The following is a 17,839-nucleotide window of genomic DNA, read 5'->3' as shown; positions in this document are numbered from 1 at the left end:
GCTCAGCTGTATTTTGGTGATATAAACTAACTAATATGGCAACAAGGAGTCTTACGTATTGCTCAAAACTCACAACTGATAATGTTTCTCTGAAGAAAAATGAAGGTGATGATAACTCAGGAAAATAATCACCACTTCTGTTGAAATTTCGGCAAAATTCCATACCACAGTTTATTTTTAACAATGAATGATATGAACTTAAACCAGGGAATGGATCTTATTTCTACATCTCAATAATTTAAGATATAGGTAAACAATTAACAGCACATATGATCCCAGCTTTTCTTTCTGATCCATATACACAGTGAGGGATATTACTTTTTCACCACAAACATATTTGTCAGTCAAAGATATCGGTAACCTGTTTACACTTTGATAGTGTAGCTGACTGGATTTTTGCAAATTTAAACATTTTCATAACTCTCAGCTTTCTACTTCGGGTTTCAGAAAGCTCTTAGTAGCAAGAATAATTTGAGTGCTACAAATTTCCTAGAGCGCAGTAGATTTGGTAGTTTTGTTAAGGATTCTTCAATAATTTACTGATAAAATTTTGACAGTTGAAGTGTCTTTACTCTGAAAACAGCCCAATTTCGCTATCTGCATGTCAACTGGTGGGTGTTCATCAGTGTACCTCAAACTACTGCCTAGCCTAGAAAACCCTACATGTACATCACAAGCAGTCTGCTACCTGAGTAGCCGCTTCCTTTGTGTAGCGCACCCACAACCTAGGAAGTGGAGTCCTACAATTCCCCACCCCACAACGCAGGTCCAGAAATATGTAAGTGAATTTTATCCATAGTGGATGCTGTTGAACTCTGTTACTGTTCCTTTATAGGCTGTAGAAAAATTTCCGCTACCAGTCACCATAAAATATTATTTATTTGTCACATGACCGGTTTCAGTTTGTGCCCATCCTCAGGTGTTTATAATTCAAGTAGATGTTTATATTTCTGGAGATCACTGTATAGATACAAAGAAGATTATTTGCTGGTGACTAAACAGATACAAGTGGAACAGTTTTAAGTGGCAAGGCAGCATTTGTCGAACATATATCTGTACTTACATAAAGATGAAGCATCACTCTTATAATTACACTGTGATGACAGTTCTTCCACTTAATTGAACATTTGTTATCATTTTCACATCCATGTTTCAGTTTTGGAAAATTTAGCTGCATATTTCACTATTGTGATGTGCACTCGTGACATACCCTGTTTTTAGAGACAAACATGTAGACTACGGACAAAGAACTTAGCCATAGGAAGTGCAGGGATGTTGCACACATAGATACTTAAAAAGCTGTTATAAATTTCGAAGTTTCTTGATCCACATTATGAAATTTTTGATCCACATTTTTGCCAGAGAACTTAGATATAGGATGTACAATGATGTTATACACATGAAATTTTTAAAGCTATTACAAATTACAAAAATGACAGTTAAAGTTTGTGTTAACAATATGACTTTTACAAATTACGATAATGATACTTTAGCTATTGTATGATTACTACATCAGATTTCCGTATCATTTAACTTTGTTATTATACACGCATCAAAAAGTGTTTTTCATCACCTCAGTTCCGGAACCTGTACAGAAAATTGGAACAGAGATCAACATAAACATCATTTCTGCTCTTTTTATTGCTCATGAAAACCACACATTTCATGTTGTACCACCATACAGCGAGACCTTCAGAGGTGGTGGTCCAGATTGCTGTATACTACAGTACCTCTAATACCCAGTAGCATGTCCTCTTGCATTGATGCATACCTGTATCCGTTGTGGTATACTATCCACAATTTCATCAAGGCACTGTTGGTCCAGATTGACCTACTCCTCAACAGCGATTCAGCATATATCCTCAGAGTGGTTGGTGGGTCATGTCTGGAGAACATGCTAGTCATTTTAGTCGAGTGATGTCATTATCCTGAAGGAGTCATTCACAAGATGTGCACGATGGGGGCATGAATTGTCATCCATGAAAATGGATGCCTTGCCAATATGCTGATCATATGGTTGCACTATCGGTCGGAGGATGGCATTCGTATATCGTACAGGCTTTACCGGGCCTTCCATGACCACCAGTGGCATATGTCAGCCCCACATAATGCAACCCCAAAACAGCGAACTTCCATCTTGCTGTACTCACTAGGCGGTGTGTCTAAGGCATTAACTCTGAGCGGGTTGCCTCCAAACAAGCCTCCAACGATTGTCTGGTTGAAGGCATATGCAATACTCATTGGTGAAGAGAACGTGATGCAATATTGAGTGGTCCATTCGGCAAGTTTTTGGGCCCATCTGTAATGTGCTGCATGGTGTCATGGTTGCGAAGATGGACCTCGCCAAGGATGTCGGGAGTGAAGTTGGGTATCAAGCAGCCTACTGTGCACAGTTTGAGTCTTAACATGACGTCCTGTGGCTGCACGAAAAGCATTATTCAAGATGGTGGCATTGCTGTCATGGTTCTTCAGAGCCGTAACCTGTAGGTAGCGGTCATCCACTGCAGTAGTAGCCGTTGGGTGGCCTGAGCAAGGCATGTCATCGACAGTTCCTGTCTCTCTGTATCTCCTCCATGTCTGAACAACATCACTTTGGTTCACTCCAAGACACCTGGACACTTCCCTTGTTGAGAGCCCTTCTTGGCACAAAGTAAATGCGGACACAATCAAACTGCGGTATTGACCATCTAGGCATGGTTGAACTACAGACAACACAAGCCGTGTACCTCCTTCCTGGTGGAATGACTGGAACTGATCGGCTGTCAGACCCCCTCCGTCTGATAGGCACTGCTCATGCATGGTTGTTTACATCTTTGGGTGGGTTTAGGGAAATTTCTGAACGGTCAAAGGGACGTCTGTGATACAATATTCACAGTCAATGTCTATCTTCAGGAGTTCTTGGAACTGGAGTGACGCAAAACTTTTTTTGATGTGTGTAACAGAGGATAATTAGCTATTGTTTTTGAATATTTTATGAAATATGTGGAGACTAGATTTGTTTGCAAGCTCCACTTGTTCATTGAGAATAAGGTGTGGCGAGTTAGAGCTGTGTATTTAAATTTCTAGCTCTTCGAGCAGATTCATTTTCTTTCCTTTGTCGACAGTGTGTAGTATTTGTAGGTTGTCAGTAATGGCTGTGGCTGCGTGACTGTGGTCTTTTAAATGCATTGCAAAGGTGAATTTATCAAAGTTATTTAGCCGGAAGGCATCCATATGCTCACAGTACCTTGTAGTGACACTCCTTCCAGTTTGGCCTATGTAGAACTGTGGGCAATTGCCAAATGAAAGTTTGAAAGTACCTGATTTGTGGTGGCATTGGTTAGTTGTCTTACTGTTGTGGATGATGTGCTGTTGTAGCTTGTTGTTAGTGCTGAAAGACATTTGAAAACCAGTTTTCTGAAAGAGGTTGGCACTTTGGTATGAAATTTTAAATTTTACCTATAAAGGGTATGCCGGCAAACAAATCTTATCTCCACATATTTCTTGAAATATTCAAAAAGAAAAGCTCATTATCCTCTGATATAATAACAAAGTTATACGATATTGAAATCTCATGTAGCAATCATACAACAGTTCAAGTGTCATTATCATAATTTGTAGAAGTCATATTGTAAACACAATCTTTAACTGTCATTTTTTAAGTTCTCTGACGAAAATGCGGATCAAAAAACTTTGCAATTTATAACAACTTTTTAAGTTTCTGTGTGCAACATCCTTGCACTTCCTATGTCTAAGTTCTTTGTCCATAACCTATATGTTTCTGTATGAGCAACATCTTCACACCTCCTACATCTAAGTTCTTTGAACAACATGTTTGTATGTAAACACAGTGTATATTGCGAGTGCATGATGCAACAGTGAAATATGCAGCTAATTTTTGTAAAATTGAAACATGGATGAGAAAATGGTAACAAATGTGCAACTAAGTGGAAGAACTGTCACTACAGCATAATTATAATAATGATGCTTCATCTTTATTGAAGTACAGACACATTTTCAACAAATGCTGCCTTGCAACTTACCAACTGTTCCACATCTATCCATTTAGTCACCAACAAACAATTTTCTTTGCACTTATACAGTGATCTCCAGCAATATGAACATGTACATGAATGTATGAACACCTGAGGATGGGCACAAGCCCAAAACTGGTAGTGTGGCGAATAAATAATATTTTATTGTGACTGATAGTGGAAATTTTTCTACAACCCAGAAATCTGCAACCAAAACTGTCACAGCCTTCGGCTGAGACTCTCCACTCGGCTGCAAACCAAAGGATCCCAATCAATTTTGCAATGAGGCTAAAATTGTGAGGAGCTCTGCTTGCACCCTGCATGTGCCGCCAGCAGTCTTCACCACTTCTGCCAGCCACCCGTATGAAGTAAAGATAGCATCACAACCCATGTGACAGGAGTCACTGGTGAGCCACAACTTGCAGACAACTGCACCCTGTATGCTCGACAGTTGCAAGTTGACTGACATACCATCATAAAGTGACTCATTTGAACTGTCACCCGGGCCTGTACATTTTCCTGATATGGAGAATAAGTCACATCAAAATGACCCTCTGAGTAGAAAAAAATCAATTTTTCGCAGTATTTAGCTTCAATTCAATAAAGTTCTGTGTTGTCTCCACTTCTTTCAGCACTCTACTACCACAAGTCAACAATATATCACAAATATTACAGTTTTTTCCACTTGAAATTACACTTCAAATGCCAACATCACACATTATATTCATAAATGGAAAATTCAATATGTAACTTCAAGAACAATTCTAACATTTCAAATGAAAAAATAAAAATTGACAAATGAACTTTTAATAGAGTATCAAAATAAAAACGCTTTGAAGTAGTGCAGCAATCTAATTTTTCTCCATAATACACACTGGAATTTTCTTTGTGCCCCATGCTGGAAAAAAAAAAAAAAAAAAAAAAAAAGGTCACGTTGCTATTGTTACTGTGTTGTGTTCACTCTTTTTACCACAGATACTTTGTATGGGAACTCAAACAGTGACAACTAATAATGTGCTTGCCAAAGTGAGAGCAGCAACATCTACACCTACATTCCACAAGCACCTGTATAGTGTACGGTACCTTGTACTACTGTTAGTCATTCCTTTTACTGTTGCACTCTCAAATAGAGTGAGGAGGGTGGAAATGACTGTCTATATGCCTCTGTATGAACCCTAATCTCTCTTATCTTCATGGTCCTCACGTGAAATACACATTGGCAGCAGTAGAATCATTTTGAAGTCAGCTTCAAATGCTGGTTACCTAAATGTTCCCAACAGTGTTCCTCGAAAATAACATTGTCTTCCCTCCATGGACGCCCATTTGAGTTCACGAAGGATCTCCACAATAGTCGCACATTGATCAAACCTACCATTAACGAATCTAATAGCCTACCTCTGAATTGCTTCAACGTCTTCCATTAAACTGACCTAGTGGGGTTCACCTAAGTTTCAGAATTATTCTATAGCACAACACTTCAAACACTTTGTTGTTGTTCTTGTTTTACTAAATTATTCACTCCCATACAAATGCTGTGCTCTAAACCAAAATTGGAGCTTATGTTTGATACTTTTAGACTTGTTTCAGCCAGGAATGCCCTCCAACTGTGCTACTCAGCTTTTCACGTTGTCCTTGCTTTGTCTGTCATGTGTTTCTTGCTTACAAGGCAGAAGAATTCCATCACTTTGCTTACTTCATGGTTTCCAGTTTTGATGCCAACATTACTGCTACTCCTCATTACTGTCATCTTTCTTACATTTATATTAAGTATTTGGTGTGTACTTATTAGACTGCTTATTTAGTTCAACAGGTCCTGCAATCCTGCCTCACTTTCAATGAGGATAGCAATATCATCAAGAAAATGTTATCACTGATACCATTTCACCCTAAATTTAAATTGGTTGGTTGGGTGTTAATCTGGAATTAATGACATTAGCAAGAAATTTGATTGAAATATGAAAGCATGTAGGCATTTAATATCTAAGCATTGGAACCAATACTTATTATTTATTAAGAGGAGGCAGTAGTTTACCCATTGTTCTACCTCTGAGGGAGGATAGGTCTTATTTACAGCTGCAAATCTGCACCTTTGACAGTCAATGCCGATGTGCAAGTAGTCACTTTTCTAGCCAAATGGTCACCTTGTTCATTCCTCTGATACCTATATGACTTAGGGACCAAAGACATCTGCTTCACACTTACTTGGCTGTGGTGATCGGTTATATAGTCTTATCGCCAGTTTCCTTTTCGACACTGACATTTTTGAACCAGTACTGAACAAACAAAACTTTTACAAATTTGAGAAATGCTCCTAGCAAATGTCTAATTCGGCAAGTATTTGCTGCAAGATGCACGCAACTGTTCCCACTAACTTGCATAAGGTGTTAAAGAAGATTTGCTGGGGGTGCTTCCATGGAAAGAACTTTGAGAAGTAGCGTCTGCAAGCGCCTTGCCAAAGTCTACTTCCTAGTGGTCACACGCCTTGTGGCCAAACTGACTGTCATCTCATAGATCCTCAATTTTCTTTTCTTAAGTGTATGACCTGTTCAAGCTAGTGGTGTGATAGTTCTGCAGATATAGCAGGGGAAAAGCTCAAGTATAAGACAACACTTCCTGCAGATAATGTCCAGTCCCATAGTGTTATCAGTTTGTGCAAATAGCTAGACTTAAAATTATGAGGGTGGAGAAGTTTACTATTTCCTTAAGTAAACAGCTATGACTTAGTCAATATGGAGGACAGGTGGCAGCCAGGTGTTATGTCAAAGACTACTCATGGTCAGATTCAACAATTAATCTCTAACAAATAAAATGTTAGCAAATTCACACGTTCGTTTACGAATTACCAAAACGCACAATCCCATTGTAACACGAAACTAGGAACTTTAATAAAAGCAGAGTATTATTGAAGATAAACTGCCAGGTGATTTAAAAAAGATATTATTTACTAAAATGTTGACATACCGCTGCAACTGTAAGAAGATCAAACACCCGACAGCAGTAACGCCATGCATTTGGATTTCCATATTTGTTCTGGCACTCATCTGAAAAGTTAAAACCGACATGTATCTGTGTTTCGTAACACTAATTGCTTAACACAAACTGATGCACTGAATTGTTGCATCTGATGTACTGAAACTACATTACCAAGATTACGATGATGCAAGACTCATTTTGGAATTCTGGATCATTAGTTTCTTAACATAGTCATGTTAAAAGTAATCCTCACCATTACTACTACTACTACTACTACTACTACTTCTTTCTGAAAGCAACATCCCTAATATGTTACTATGTTTTCTCCAATGTAACATTAATTTCGAAATTAATATGCAACAGTTGAGAACTGTTGCATCTGTATACAACTGAACTAAACCTAATTGAGTCTACACCCGAAAATTACATTAATGTAATTTCAATTACAGGCAAATGGAAGAGGAAGTTTAACACCCCAACAATAATAATCTGAATACATTTGTTTGTAGTCCCTTACAACATGGAACATCTGATATAGCCAGTATTAATTTTAAAAGACCTTTACTTATTGACATTCAAATGTTCCTGAGACTGTAAACGAGGTTTCAAGCTATGTTTACCTGTTTTATTTTTGGCCATCCTGTGTAATTGCAAAATGATCCTTGGCCAAATAAATTACTATACTGTTACAGAGCAAGGTATCTACAATATCAATTTTCAATAAAAACAAGAGTTTATCATTGCTATGGCAAATGTACCTCAAAAGTACAGGGAAGTGTACAAAATGAGAAACTCTTCAATGGTGCAATAGTTCTTTGTGATTATAGAGTGGAGACTTCCACGGCCATTACTTGTGTTACATCTACATGTAGAAGTAACAAATAATGGCCATGAAAGCCTGAATTCTATAATTACAAAGACTTTTTTTTTTTTTTTTTTTTTTTTTTTTTTTTTTTTTTTTGTTGGGCATTAGGCCAAGGCATAGCACTCCGCCTAATCTTTTGTATTCTAATGCTGGAGACACCATCAGAGGTTTTAATGACTCAGAAAGCAGTTGCAGTCTGAAACTTAGTAAACCAAACTGTTTCTGTGTATCCATGCAATGGTCAGTTCATGATGGCATCAGACCACTGTATAAGATCACGGAGTTGTGCCGATGTATGTTATGGATCTAGTGGTGGAAAAGTTTTGTTTTATTTAGCACTAAGGCCCGCAACTTATCTAATTTCACACTGCATTAAAACCTGAGCTTTCTGGGGTCTAGGCATGTGACATCATGCAAGAGGTACCTAGTGCTGCTACAAGGTGTCTCACTCAATGCGTAGTCTCTGTAAGAGTGGCCAACACCATCACTGTATGGCAGCGTAAATGCAGTGGCACATAAAAATTGACAATAGCAGAGCGCGAACTCTGGCACTGAGGCAAAACATAAGCAGAAATGGCAGAAAATATCTTAGTAAGCATGTTTTTAACTATTGTACGAATACGGGACCAAAAATAGATCACTCTAGCACTATATATGCTAACAATATATGGAGCTTAATACAGTGAAAGCAAAAGATACTTATGCAGTTACATATTTCTGCTTTGAAGCTTGTTCGGGAAACAAATCACTGAACTACCAAGAATACAGACAACAAATTTAGGTGTTTTAATACTTGTTTTCCATGACAAGTGGAAGTAGTTAAACATGAAACACACATTACTCCAGATAAGATAAAACCATACAACATATATTAATGCCTTCATATAGACAGTTTGGACAAGAAGAGAATAGAAGCTTTCGAAATGTGGTGCTACAGAAGAATGCTGAAGATAAGGTGGGTAGATCACGTAACTAATGAGGAGGTATTGAACAGGATTGGGGAGAAGAGAAGTTTGTGGCACAACTTGACTAGAAGAAGGGATCGGTTGGTAGGACATGTTTTGAGGCATCAAGGGATCACAAATTTAGCATTGGAGGGCAGCGTGGAGGGTAAAAATCGTAGAGGGAGACCAAGAGATCAATACACTAAGCAGATTCAGAAGGATGTAGGTTGCAGTAGGTACTGGGAGATGAAGAAGCTTGCACAGGATAGAGTAGCATGGAGAGCTGCATCAAACCAGTCTCAGGACTGAAGACCACAACAACATAGACAGTAAATCCCTGTGTGTACTATTTATGGGACTACAAACTTTATAGATTTAAAGTGTTGTCAATCCTATGTGTTCACCAAAATATCTTCAGGTGGACGTTCATTTACAGTAAACAGTGCTACAGCCACCAACTACAAAGGCAGAAAAAAGGCATCTAGCAGATTCAAGCATCTGGATATTCAAAAGGCTGGACTGTATCTACAGAATTGGCTGGCCAACTGCAAATGCATTTTCCCTGGGTGTTTTGTATCTCCTCCATTTACTGCTAATGCCCACTAATTTATTCTTTCTTTGTTCTGCAGAGAAACGAATATACAAAATGCATCAGTATCATTGGTGTAAGTCATTTCACATGTCTGTATCAAATTTTAATTTGTTTCATGCGACCTTAACAGAAAATAAAATCATGTTACCTTCATTAGAAAATTATGATTCAATACTTGTTTGTTATTGTTTCTACTTGCCAAAAAGTATAGAATTTAAATAAAAGTAAAGCAAAATTATTGTATAGAGGTTCGAACCTGAAACGTGTTTTTGGTAAACACACTGTGACGCTATTTATTAAGCTGTTGTAATGCACCACATTGCTTTCTACTTAAAAGCAGTTGGAAATCGTCTCATTTTTAGAGGTAACTTTTTTGACATCATCTTTTGTAAACAGTGTTGCAGCGTATTGGCAAACTGATACCTGGATACGGACTTCCATATCCCATAAATATAGATAAAAAATATCTGAAAGGGCCAGTCTATATGGTCCCCTTCCCAGATAAAAGTTCATGCACTAAAGTGCCAAAGAAACTGCTATAGGAATTTGTATTCAAATACAAAGATATGTAAACAGGCAGAATATGGCACTGTGGTCGGCAATGCCTATATCTAAGATAGGTTACTGCTCCTACAATGGTAGGTTATCAAGATTTAAATGAGTTTGAATGTGGTGTTATAGTCGGCGCATGAGCAATGGGACACAGCATCTCTGAGGTAGCGATGAAGTGGAGATTTTCCCATACAAACATTTCACGAGTGTACCGTGAATATCAGGAATCTGGTAAAACATCAAATGACCAACACTGCTGTGGCCGGAAAAAGATCCTGTAAGAATGAAACCAAAAATGACTGAAGAAAATCGCTCAACGTGAAGGACATGCAACCCTTCTGCAAATTGCTGCAGATTTCAGTGTTGGGCCATCAACATATGTCAGCGTATAAAAAACATTCAATGAATCATCATCGATATGGGCTTTTGGAGCAGAAAGGCCACTCATATACCCTTGATGACTGCATGACACACCGCTTTACGCCTTGCCTGGGCCCATCAATACCGACATTGTACTGTTCATGACTGGAAAAATGTTGCCTGGTCAGACGAGTCTCATTTCAAATTGTATCGAGCAGATGGACGTGTTCGGGTATGGAGACAACCTCATGAATCCATGGACCCTGCATGTCAGCAGGGGACTGTTTAAGTTGGTGGAGGCTCTGTAATGGTTGGTCGATTTAAAAGGGGGGAAAGGGACCAAACTGGTTGGTCATCCATCCCTTATTCCTGTTAAAACAATCATACAGGGGAAAGAAGAAAACAAATGAGATGTAAAGCACAATACTGAAAGGAAGAAAATTCAACAAGAACAACAAAGGCAACAAACACTACAAAGAATAAAAGAGGACAATAAAATCACAGAGATGTAAGAAAGAGGTAGAAGAGATTAAAACAAGAAAGCAGATTACCATGGCTGGCTGACCATGAGAATAAAAAGGAGAAGCCAGCCACTCTGCAACACATTAAAAACTCCACCCTAAAAGCACTAGGGTGGAGGACACAGGGGGGCAAAGAACATTCGCTGGCACTTAGATCAAATGATAAAACCCACCATCACGAATAAAATGTAAAACTAAAGCTGCTGTTGAGGCATTGTCGCCCAACACCAAAGGTAGGGTGCTGGGAAAGTTAAAAGCCCGCCGCAGAGCGGCTAAAAGTGGGCAGTCCAGCAAGAGGTGGACAACAGTCATTTGTGAGCCACAGCGACACTGAGGTGGGTCCTTGCAATGGAAGAGGTAACCATGAGTTAACCATGTATGGCCAATGCAGAGCTGACAAAGGACAACCGATTCCCTGCGAGAAGTCCGCAGGGAAGACTTCCACACATTTGCAGTCTCCTTAACGACACACAGTTCGTTGTGTGTACTGTTATGCCATTCCATCTCCCAAAGCCAAAAAATCTTGCAGCATAAAACAGAACTCAATTCAGTTTCAGAGACGCCCATATCCAGAAGCGGTTTCCATGTAGCCTGTTTGGCCAGCTTGTCAGCAAGTTCGTTGCATGGGATTCCAACGTGTCCTGGGGACCACACAAACACCACTGAATGACTGGTCTGTTCCAGGGCAGAGATGGACTCCTGGATGGTTGCTACCAAAGGATGCGAGGGTAGCACTGGTTGATAGCTTGTAAGCTGCTCAGGGAGTCAGAACAGAGAAGAAATAATGCACCAGAACAGGAATGGATGTACTGAAGTGCAAGAGATATGACCACAAGCTCTGCAGTGAATACACTGCAGCCAGCAGGCAAGGGATGCTGTTCAATATGGCCTCTGTGGACATAGGTGAAGCCAACATTACCATCAGCCATGGAGCCTTCTGTGTGAACTACTCAAGAGCCCTGGAACACGTCAAGAAGCGAGAGGAAGTGACAGTGGAGAGAAGTAGGGTTAACAGAGTCCTTAGGGCCTTGCAAAAGGTCCAGATGAAGCTTTGGTTAAGGTGTACACCATGGAGGTGTACATGAATGGACAGCAAGTAGAGGTAATACAGAGAAGGGCTCCCGTTCAGACAGAAGGGATCGCACGCGAACCGCAATCTTTGGCCCTGACCTGGGCTACTGATGCAGGAGATGAAGTGCCATGGGTGGGAAAAGGAGACGGTAATTCGGATCCTCAGGAGAACTATGAATGTGTGCAACATAACTGGTGAGGAGTTTTGCACATCACTAACTGCAACAACTGGCGGGGCATTACCCTATTGTCAGTACTGAGCAAGGTACTTTCGAGGATCATTTGAAACCGTATTACGGATTCTGTGGAAGCACAACTGAGAAGCGAGCAGGCAGGTTTTAGAAAATATAGAAGCAGCATGGACCTTATCAATACTCTCAGAATTATTCTGGAACGAAGTGCGGAGTGGCAACACTCCCTGTACCTTACCTTCATTGACTTTGAAAAGGCTTTCGACTCTCAATCTAAGAGTCATGTCGGATACTCTTGCAAAACATGGCATTCCAACAACGATTATTAACATCATCAAGGAAATGTATGAAGACCATGAATGCCAAGTACTCCCAAGGGTGTATTCTTTCGTCAACACTATTTCTTCTGGTGTTGGACCATGTGATGAAGAGAGTGATTGGGGGGGGGGGGGGGGGACAGAAGAGAGGTGTACAATGGGGGATGTGGGATAGGCTCAAAGATTTAGATTTCACAGACGACATTTGCTTAATGGCACAATGATATCGAGAAATCGAAGAGCGAGGCGGAAATTGCAAGCCTCAAGATAAATGTTCGCAAAACTAAAGAAATGCGGATAAATTTGACCAACACAAATAGGCTGGCCATTAATGGAGAGGATGTAGAACAGGTCCAATTTTTGCTTTATCTCAGAAGTGTAGTCACAACTACAGGAGGCGCTGAGGAGGATATCCGTAGTCGCATCCACAAAGCAAATGGTGCATTTCTACAACTGTACCCTGTCTGGGGAAATAGGAACATCTCAAAGAAGATCAAACTCCAACTTTTCAATAGCAATGTGAAGGCCGTTCTGTTGTATGGTTGCGAAACTTTGAAGGTGACTAACCACATCAAAAACCAGCTCCAAGTTTTTATCAACCGCTGTCTCCGGTGTATTTTAAATGTGAGATGGCCAGACATAATGACAAATGAAGATCTTTGGAGGGAGACAAATCAGCAACCAATCAATACACAAATCAAATAAAGAAAATGCAACTGGATTGGGCACACATTGAAGACACCAGATGGAGCTATTGAAAGGATGGCTTTGGATTGGAACCCTCACGGAGTTAGAAAATGTGGTTGTCCCAAACAGACGTGGAAAAGGACGATCAAGTGAGAAGCTGCGAATGATGGGAAAACCTGGAGTGAAGTGAAGAGACTTGCTAGAAATCGTACCAGGTGGAGGAATTTCGTCACGGCCCTATGTTCCAGAGGGAACGACAGGAACTACGCAAGTAAGCAGTTTTGTACATCGGATCTGCAATGGAGAGACTCCGGCCTCCACCAAGACACTGGTCACCGGGCTCATTCTAACAGCTGCCGTCGCTGGGCGAATGCCACAAAGGTGCACTGGGTCGACTAAATGCAATGCTGAGGGTGCCGCTGAACCATAAACCAGACTCCCATAGTCAAGGCGGTATTGAACAAGGGCTCTGTAGTGCTGCAGCAGCGTAGAGCGATCTGCACCCCAGTTGTGTTGCTCAGGTAGCGGAGGGCATTGAGGTGCTGTCAGCACTTCCGCTTAAGCTGACGAAGGTGAGGTAGCCAAGTCAATCGGGCATTGAAAACCAGTCCTAAGAATCGATATGTCTCCACTACAGTGAGTGGATCGTCATTAAGGTAAAGTTCTGGTTCTGGATGAACGGTGCGACACCGACAGAAGTGCACACGACTTCGCGACTGAAAACTGGAAGCCGTGGGCTGCGCCTTGTGAATGGCTCTATGTAGGTGCCGCTCAGCAAGAGAAGGAATTGGAGGAGCAGTACAAAACGCAGAAGTCATCCGCGTACAGAGAAGGTGAGACCGACGGCCCTACAGCTGCTGCTAGATCATTAATAGCCACTAAAAAGAGAGGCACTCAATACAGAGACCTGCAGAACATCACTCTCCTGAATACCGGGGGGAACTATGGGAGGCACTAACTTGTACATGGAAAGTACAGAGCAACAGGAAGTTTTCGATAAAAATTGGGAGCAGGCACTGGAGACCCCACACATACAATGTGGCAAGGATATGATGTCGCCAGGTCGTGTCGTATGCTTTACGTAAGTCAAAAAAGACGGCAACCAGGTGTTGGCACATGGAAAAGCCTGTTTCGATGGCACACTTGGGGGACACAAGATTATCAGAGGTAGAGCGACCCTGGTGAAAGCCGTCCTGACATGGAAATCACAAGGCCACGTGACTCCAGGACCCAACCCAGCCACCGACACAACATATGTTCCAGCAGCTTACAAAGAATGTTGGCGAGGCTGATGGGCCGATAGCTATCCACATCAAGCAGATTTTTACTGGGTTTGAGCACTGGAATGATGGTGCTCTCCTACCATTGCGATGTAAATATGCCATCGCACCAGATCCGGTTGAAGATGATGAAGAGATATCGCTTGTAGTCAAGATAAGAGATGTTTAATCATCTGACTGTGGAACCAATCTGGCCAAATAGCTTTGTCGGGGCAATATGCAGGGGCACTGAGGAGCTCCCACTCTGTGAATGGGGCGCTATAGGGTCCATTGTGGCATGTAGTGAACGAGAAGACTTTCCTTTCCATGTGCCGTTTGAGGGTGCAGATGGCTGGGGGTAGTTCTCCGACGCAGATGCTCAAGCATAGTGCTCAGCAAAGCGCTTGGCAATCGCATTTGCATCAGTAGATAAGATGCCATTGATGTTAATGTCACGGACACCAGTTGGGGTCTGGTACCCAAAAAGACGTCTGACCTTCACCCATACTTGGGAAGGTGATGTATGGAACCCAATGGTCGACACACACATCTCCCAACACTCCTGCTTCCATCATTTTGTTGAATGCGGGCACAGAGACGCTTAAAGGCTATTAGGTGCTCTAGGTAAGGGTACCATTTATGTTGCTGGAAAGCTTGCCGACGCCCTTTAATTGCCTCAGCGACTTCTGGCGACCACCAACGGATTCTTTTGCCAAGGGCACCCTGAAGAATGAGGGATTGTGTTTTCCACCACAGAAACTATTGTTGTAGTGACGTGCTCAATAACAACATTAATGGCACCATGTGGGGAAGATTCAATGGTGACAGCAGAGGTGAAGGCTACACAGTCTGCCCTGTTTAAAGCCCATCTGGGTAGGCGTCCATGGGCATGACGCTGGAGGAGTGACAGGAAGATGTGGAAGCGGTCACTACCACACAGGTCGTCATGAGCTCTCCAGTGGATAGAGAGAAGACCAGGACTGCAGACAGAGAGATCAATGGCCAAATATGTGCCATGTGCCACACTGAAATGTGTGGGGGCACCTGTATTTAAGAGGCAGAGGTCGAACAGACACAGTAAAGTTTCAACATCGCTGCCTTGGCCAGTAAGCACAGTGCATCCCACAAGGGGTTATGAGCGTTAAAATCTCCCAAAAGTAGGAAGGGTTTAGGGAGTTGATCAATCAGTGCAGCCAATGCCTTCAGGGGTACTGCACCATCTGGAGGAAGATATACACTGCAGACAGTTATTTCCTGTGTTGTCCTTATCCTGACAGCCACAGCTTCAAGAGGTGTTCGAAGGGGCACAGGTTCACTGCATACCGAGTTCAGGACATAGACACCAACTCCATCTGAGACACTATTATAGTTGCGACAGTTCTTGTTGTATCCCCTATAGCTGTGGAGGGCAGGGGTCCGCATCGCCGGGAACCACGTTTCCTGGAGGGCAATGCAGAAAGCAGGTGTAAAGCTTAACAGTTGCCGTAGCTCAGCCAGGTGGTGGAAAAAAATCGCAGCAATTCCACTGGAGGATGACATTATCATGAGGCTGGGAAGACATGAAGAGTGCAAGGAGGCATGTTATGCCTCAGGGTCATCTACTGCCACCGATTTAGTATTTGTATCCATTCCCATGGTGGATAAGGCATCCGTGAAATCTAGGTCCTCTGGGGGTGCAGGAATCTCCACCCCACCTGCAGGTGCAGAATTGGTAGGGAGTGGTGGTGGTGTTGGGGCCACCAGAGGGTCCTGTTTCTTAGCAGACTACTACTTTGTTTGTTTGCTCTCTCGCTTTTCTTTAGAGGCTTGCTGGGAAGACTTCTCCGAAGCAGCTTCAGGCACGGAGGAAGACCGTGAGGCTCTTAGGCCAGCAGCTTTGGGCTTCTTTAACCACTGGCGAGTGTCTGCTATGGCATTAGTGGAGACCTTGGGAGGGAGGATCCCCTTCCGCATGAGAGGGGCCGGAGGAGGCTGTTGCTTCTTCGGCAGGAGGGAGGGGTCTGATATACACTGCATTTGGGGGTCCTAGTTCCTGAAGTAGGTGCTTTGTGAGCAATAGAGGAAGATTTGCCCCCTACCACCAAGTAGGCGGATGTATTCTGGCAGACCAGAGGGCCCACCATTCATGGCACCGAGTGAGGAATCACTGGCACTTGGGACGGCGATGGTGAAGTAGCTGCAGCATATGTCGATGTCAACCGAATGGGGTGTAATGTTTCAAATTTACGTTAAGCCTCTTGGTAAGTCAACCAGTCCAGAGTCTTGCACTCCACGATTTTCCACTCCTTTTGGAGTACTGGGCAGTCTGGTGAGTAGTGGGAGAGGTGTTCTCCACAGATGATGAAAGTGGGAGGAGGCACACATGGAGTACCTGGGTGCAGTGGACGTCCTCAGCCTTGACATGTGGCGCTGGAAGTTCAGCGGGAAGACATGTGCCCTAATTTCCAGCACTTGAAGCACCACATACTGGGAGGGACATATGGTGCAACATCACAGCAGTAAACCATCACCTTGATTTTTTTTAGGGAATGAATCATCCACAAAGGCCAAGATGAAGGCAAAGGTAGCAACCCTGTTTTCTTTGGGTCCCCCATGAACGTGCTGGATGAAATGAACACCCTGTTGTTCTACATTGGTGCGGAGCTCGTCAACAGACTGCAAGAGGAGATCGCAATGGAAAATAATCCACTGGACCATGTTGAGGCTTTTATGGGGAGTGATGGAAACAGGAATATCACCCAGTTTGGCACAATCGATTAACGCCCAGGATTGGGCTGGGGATGCTGTCTGAATAAAGACTGTGCCGTTTTGCATCTTGGACAGAGCTGTCACTTCTCCAAACTTATCCTCAAGATGTTCAATGAAAAATTATGGCTTCTTAGGTAGAAAGGAGTCCCCATCAGTTCTGCTACAGTCTAAAAACTGAGGTGAATATGGCTCTCTTTGTTCTTCAGCCCTACATTCCTCCCATGGTGTAGCGAGGGAGGGAAACGATTTAGGTTCATAACTGTCAGCATTGTATTCTATCTTTCCCTTCTTAGAGACTCCTGGCATTGTACAGTCACCAGTAAGTGATGACGTAGTCCACTTCATTGCGGGTCATCTGCCCTGAAGCCACCCACTCCGATCAAGGGCTCTCCCCACGAGCGCCACCCAGCCACAGCAAAGGCAACGTGGCATGATGGCTGTTGCCAGGAGTCCTGATGCCCCAAAGAAGACAGGCATCAAATCCTTGGCATACATGGTGAGTTTACAGCTCAGGCATCAGCAGTGCGATCCCTGTGTTGTCAGGGGGCTACCACCAAATGGGTACATGGCAGCCCCACCACAAAGGACTGGCTACCATGCTAGATATTGGGCGCAGAGAAACTCAATATTGTCATGGGGGCGAAAGAGGACAGGAGACAATGAAAGAAAATGGCACCCTGAAAGTGTCCTCGCCCAAATAGTTGAATCGCAGGTGGAGATACAAAGCCATGACAAGAGATTCCCGA

At 42.5% G+C, this 17,839-nt stretch overlaps 1 protein-coding gene across 1 annotated transcript in view; it reads right to left on the bottom strand.

Moving 5' to 3' along the window:
• Positions 1–17,839, bottom strand: part of LOC126248798 (serine/threonine-protein phosphatase 6 catalytic subunit) — an 88,765-nt gene that overhangs the window by 36,261 nt on the left and 34,665 nt on the right. The window contains exon 4 of the mRNA XM_049950188.1: positions 6,975–7,054. Coding sequence (XP_049806145.1) covers positions 6,975–7,054 — 80 coding nt within the window. The remainder of the gene's footprint in view (positions 1–6,974; positions 7,055–17,839) is intronic.

This window comes from Schistocerca nitens, chromosome 3 (genome assembly GCF_023898315.1).
Source record: "Schistocerca nitens isolate TAMUIC-IGC-003100 chromosome 3, iqSchNite1.1, whole genome shotgun sequence".
Classification (NCBI taxonomy): domain Eukaryota; kingdom Metazoa; phylum Arthropoda; class Insecta; order Orthoptera; family Acrididae; genus Schistocerca; species Schistocerca nitens.
The sequence above is the reverse complement of the archived record's forward strand: the minus strand, read 5'-3'. Positions and strand labels throughout refer to the sequence as shown.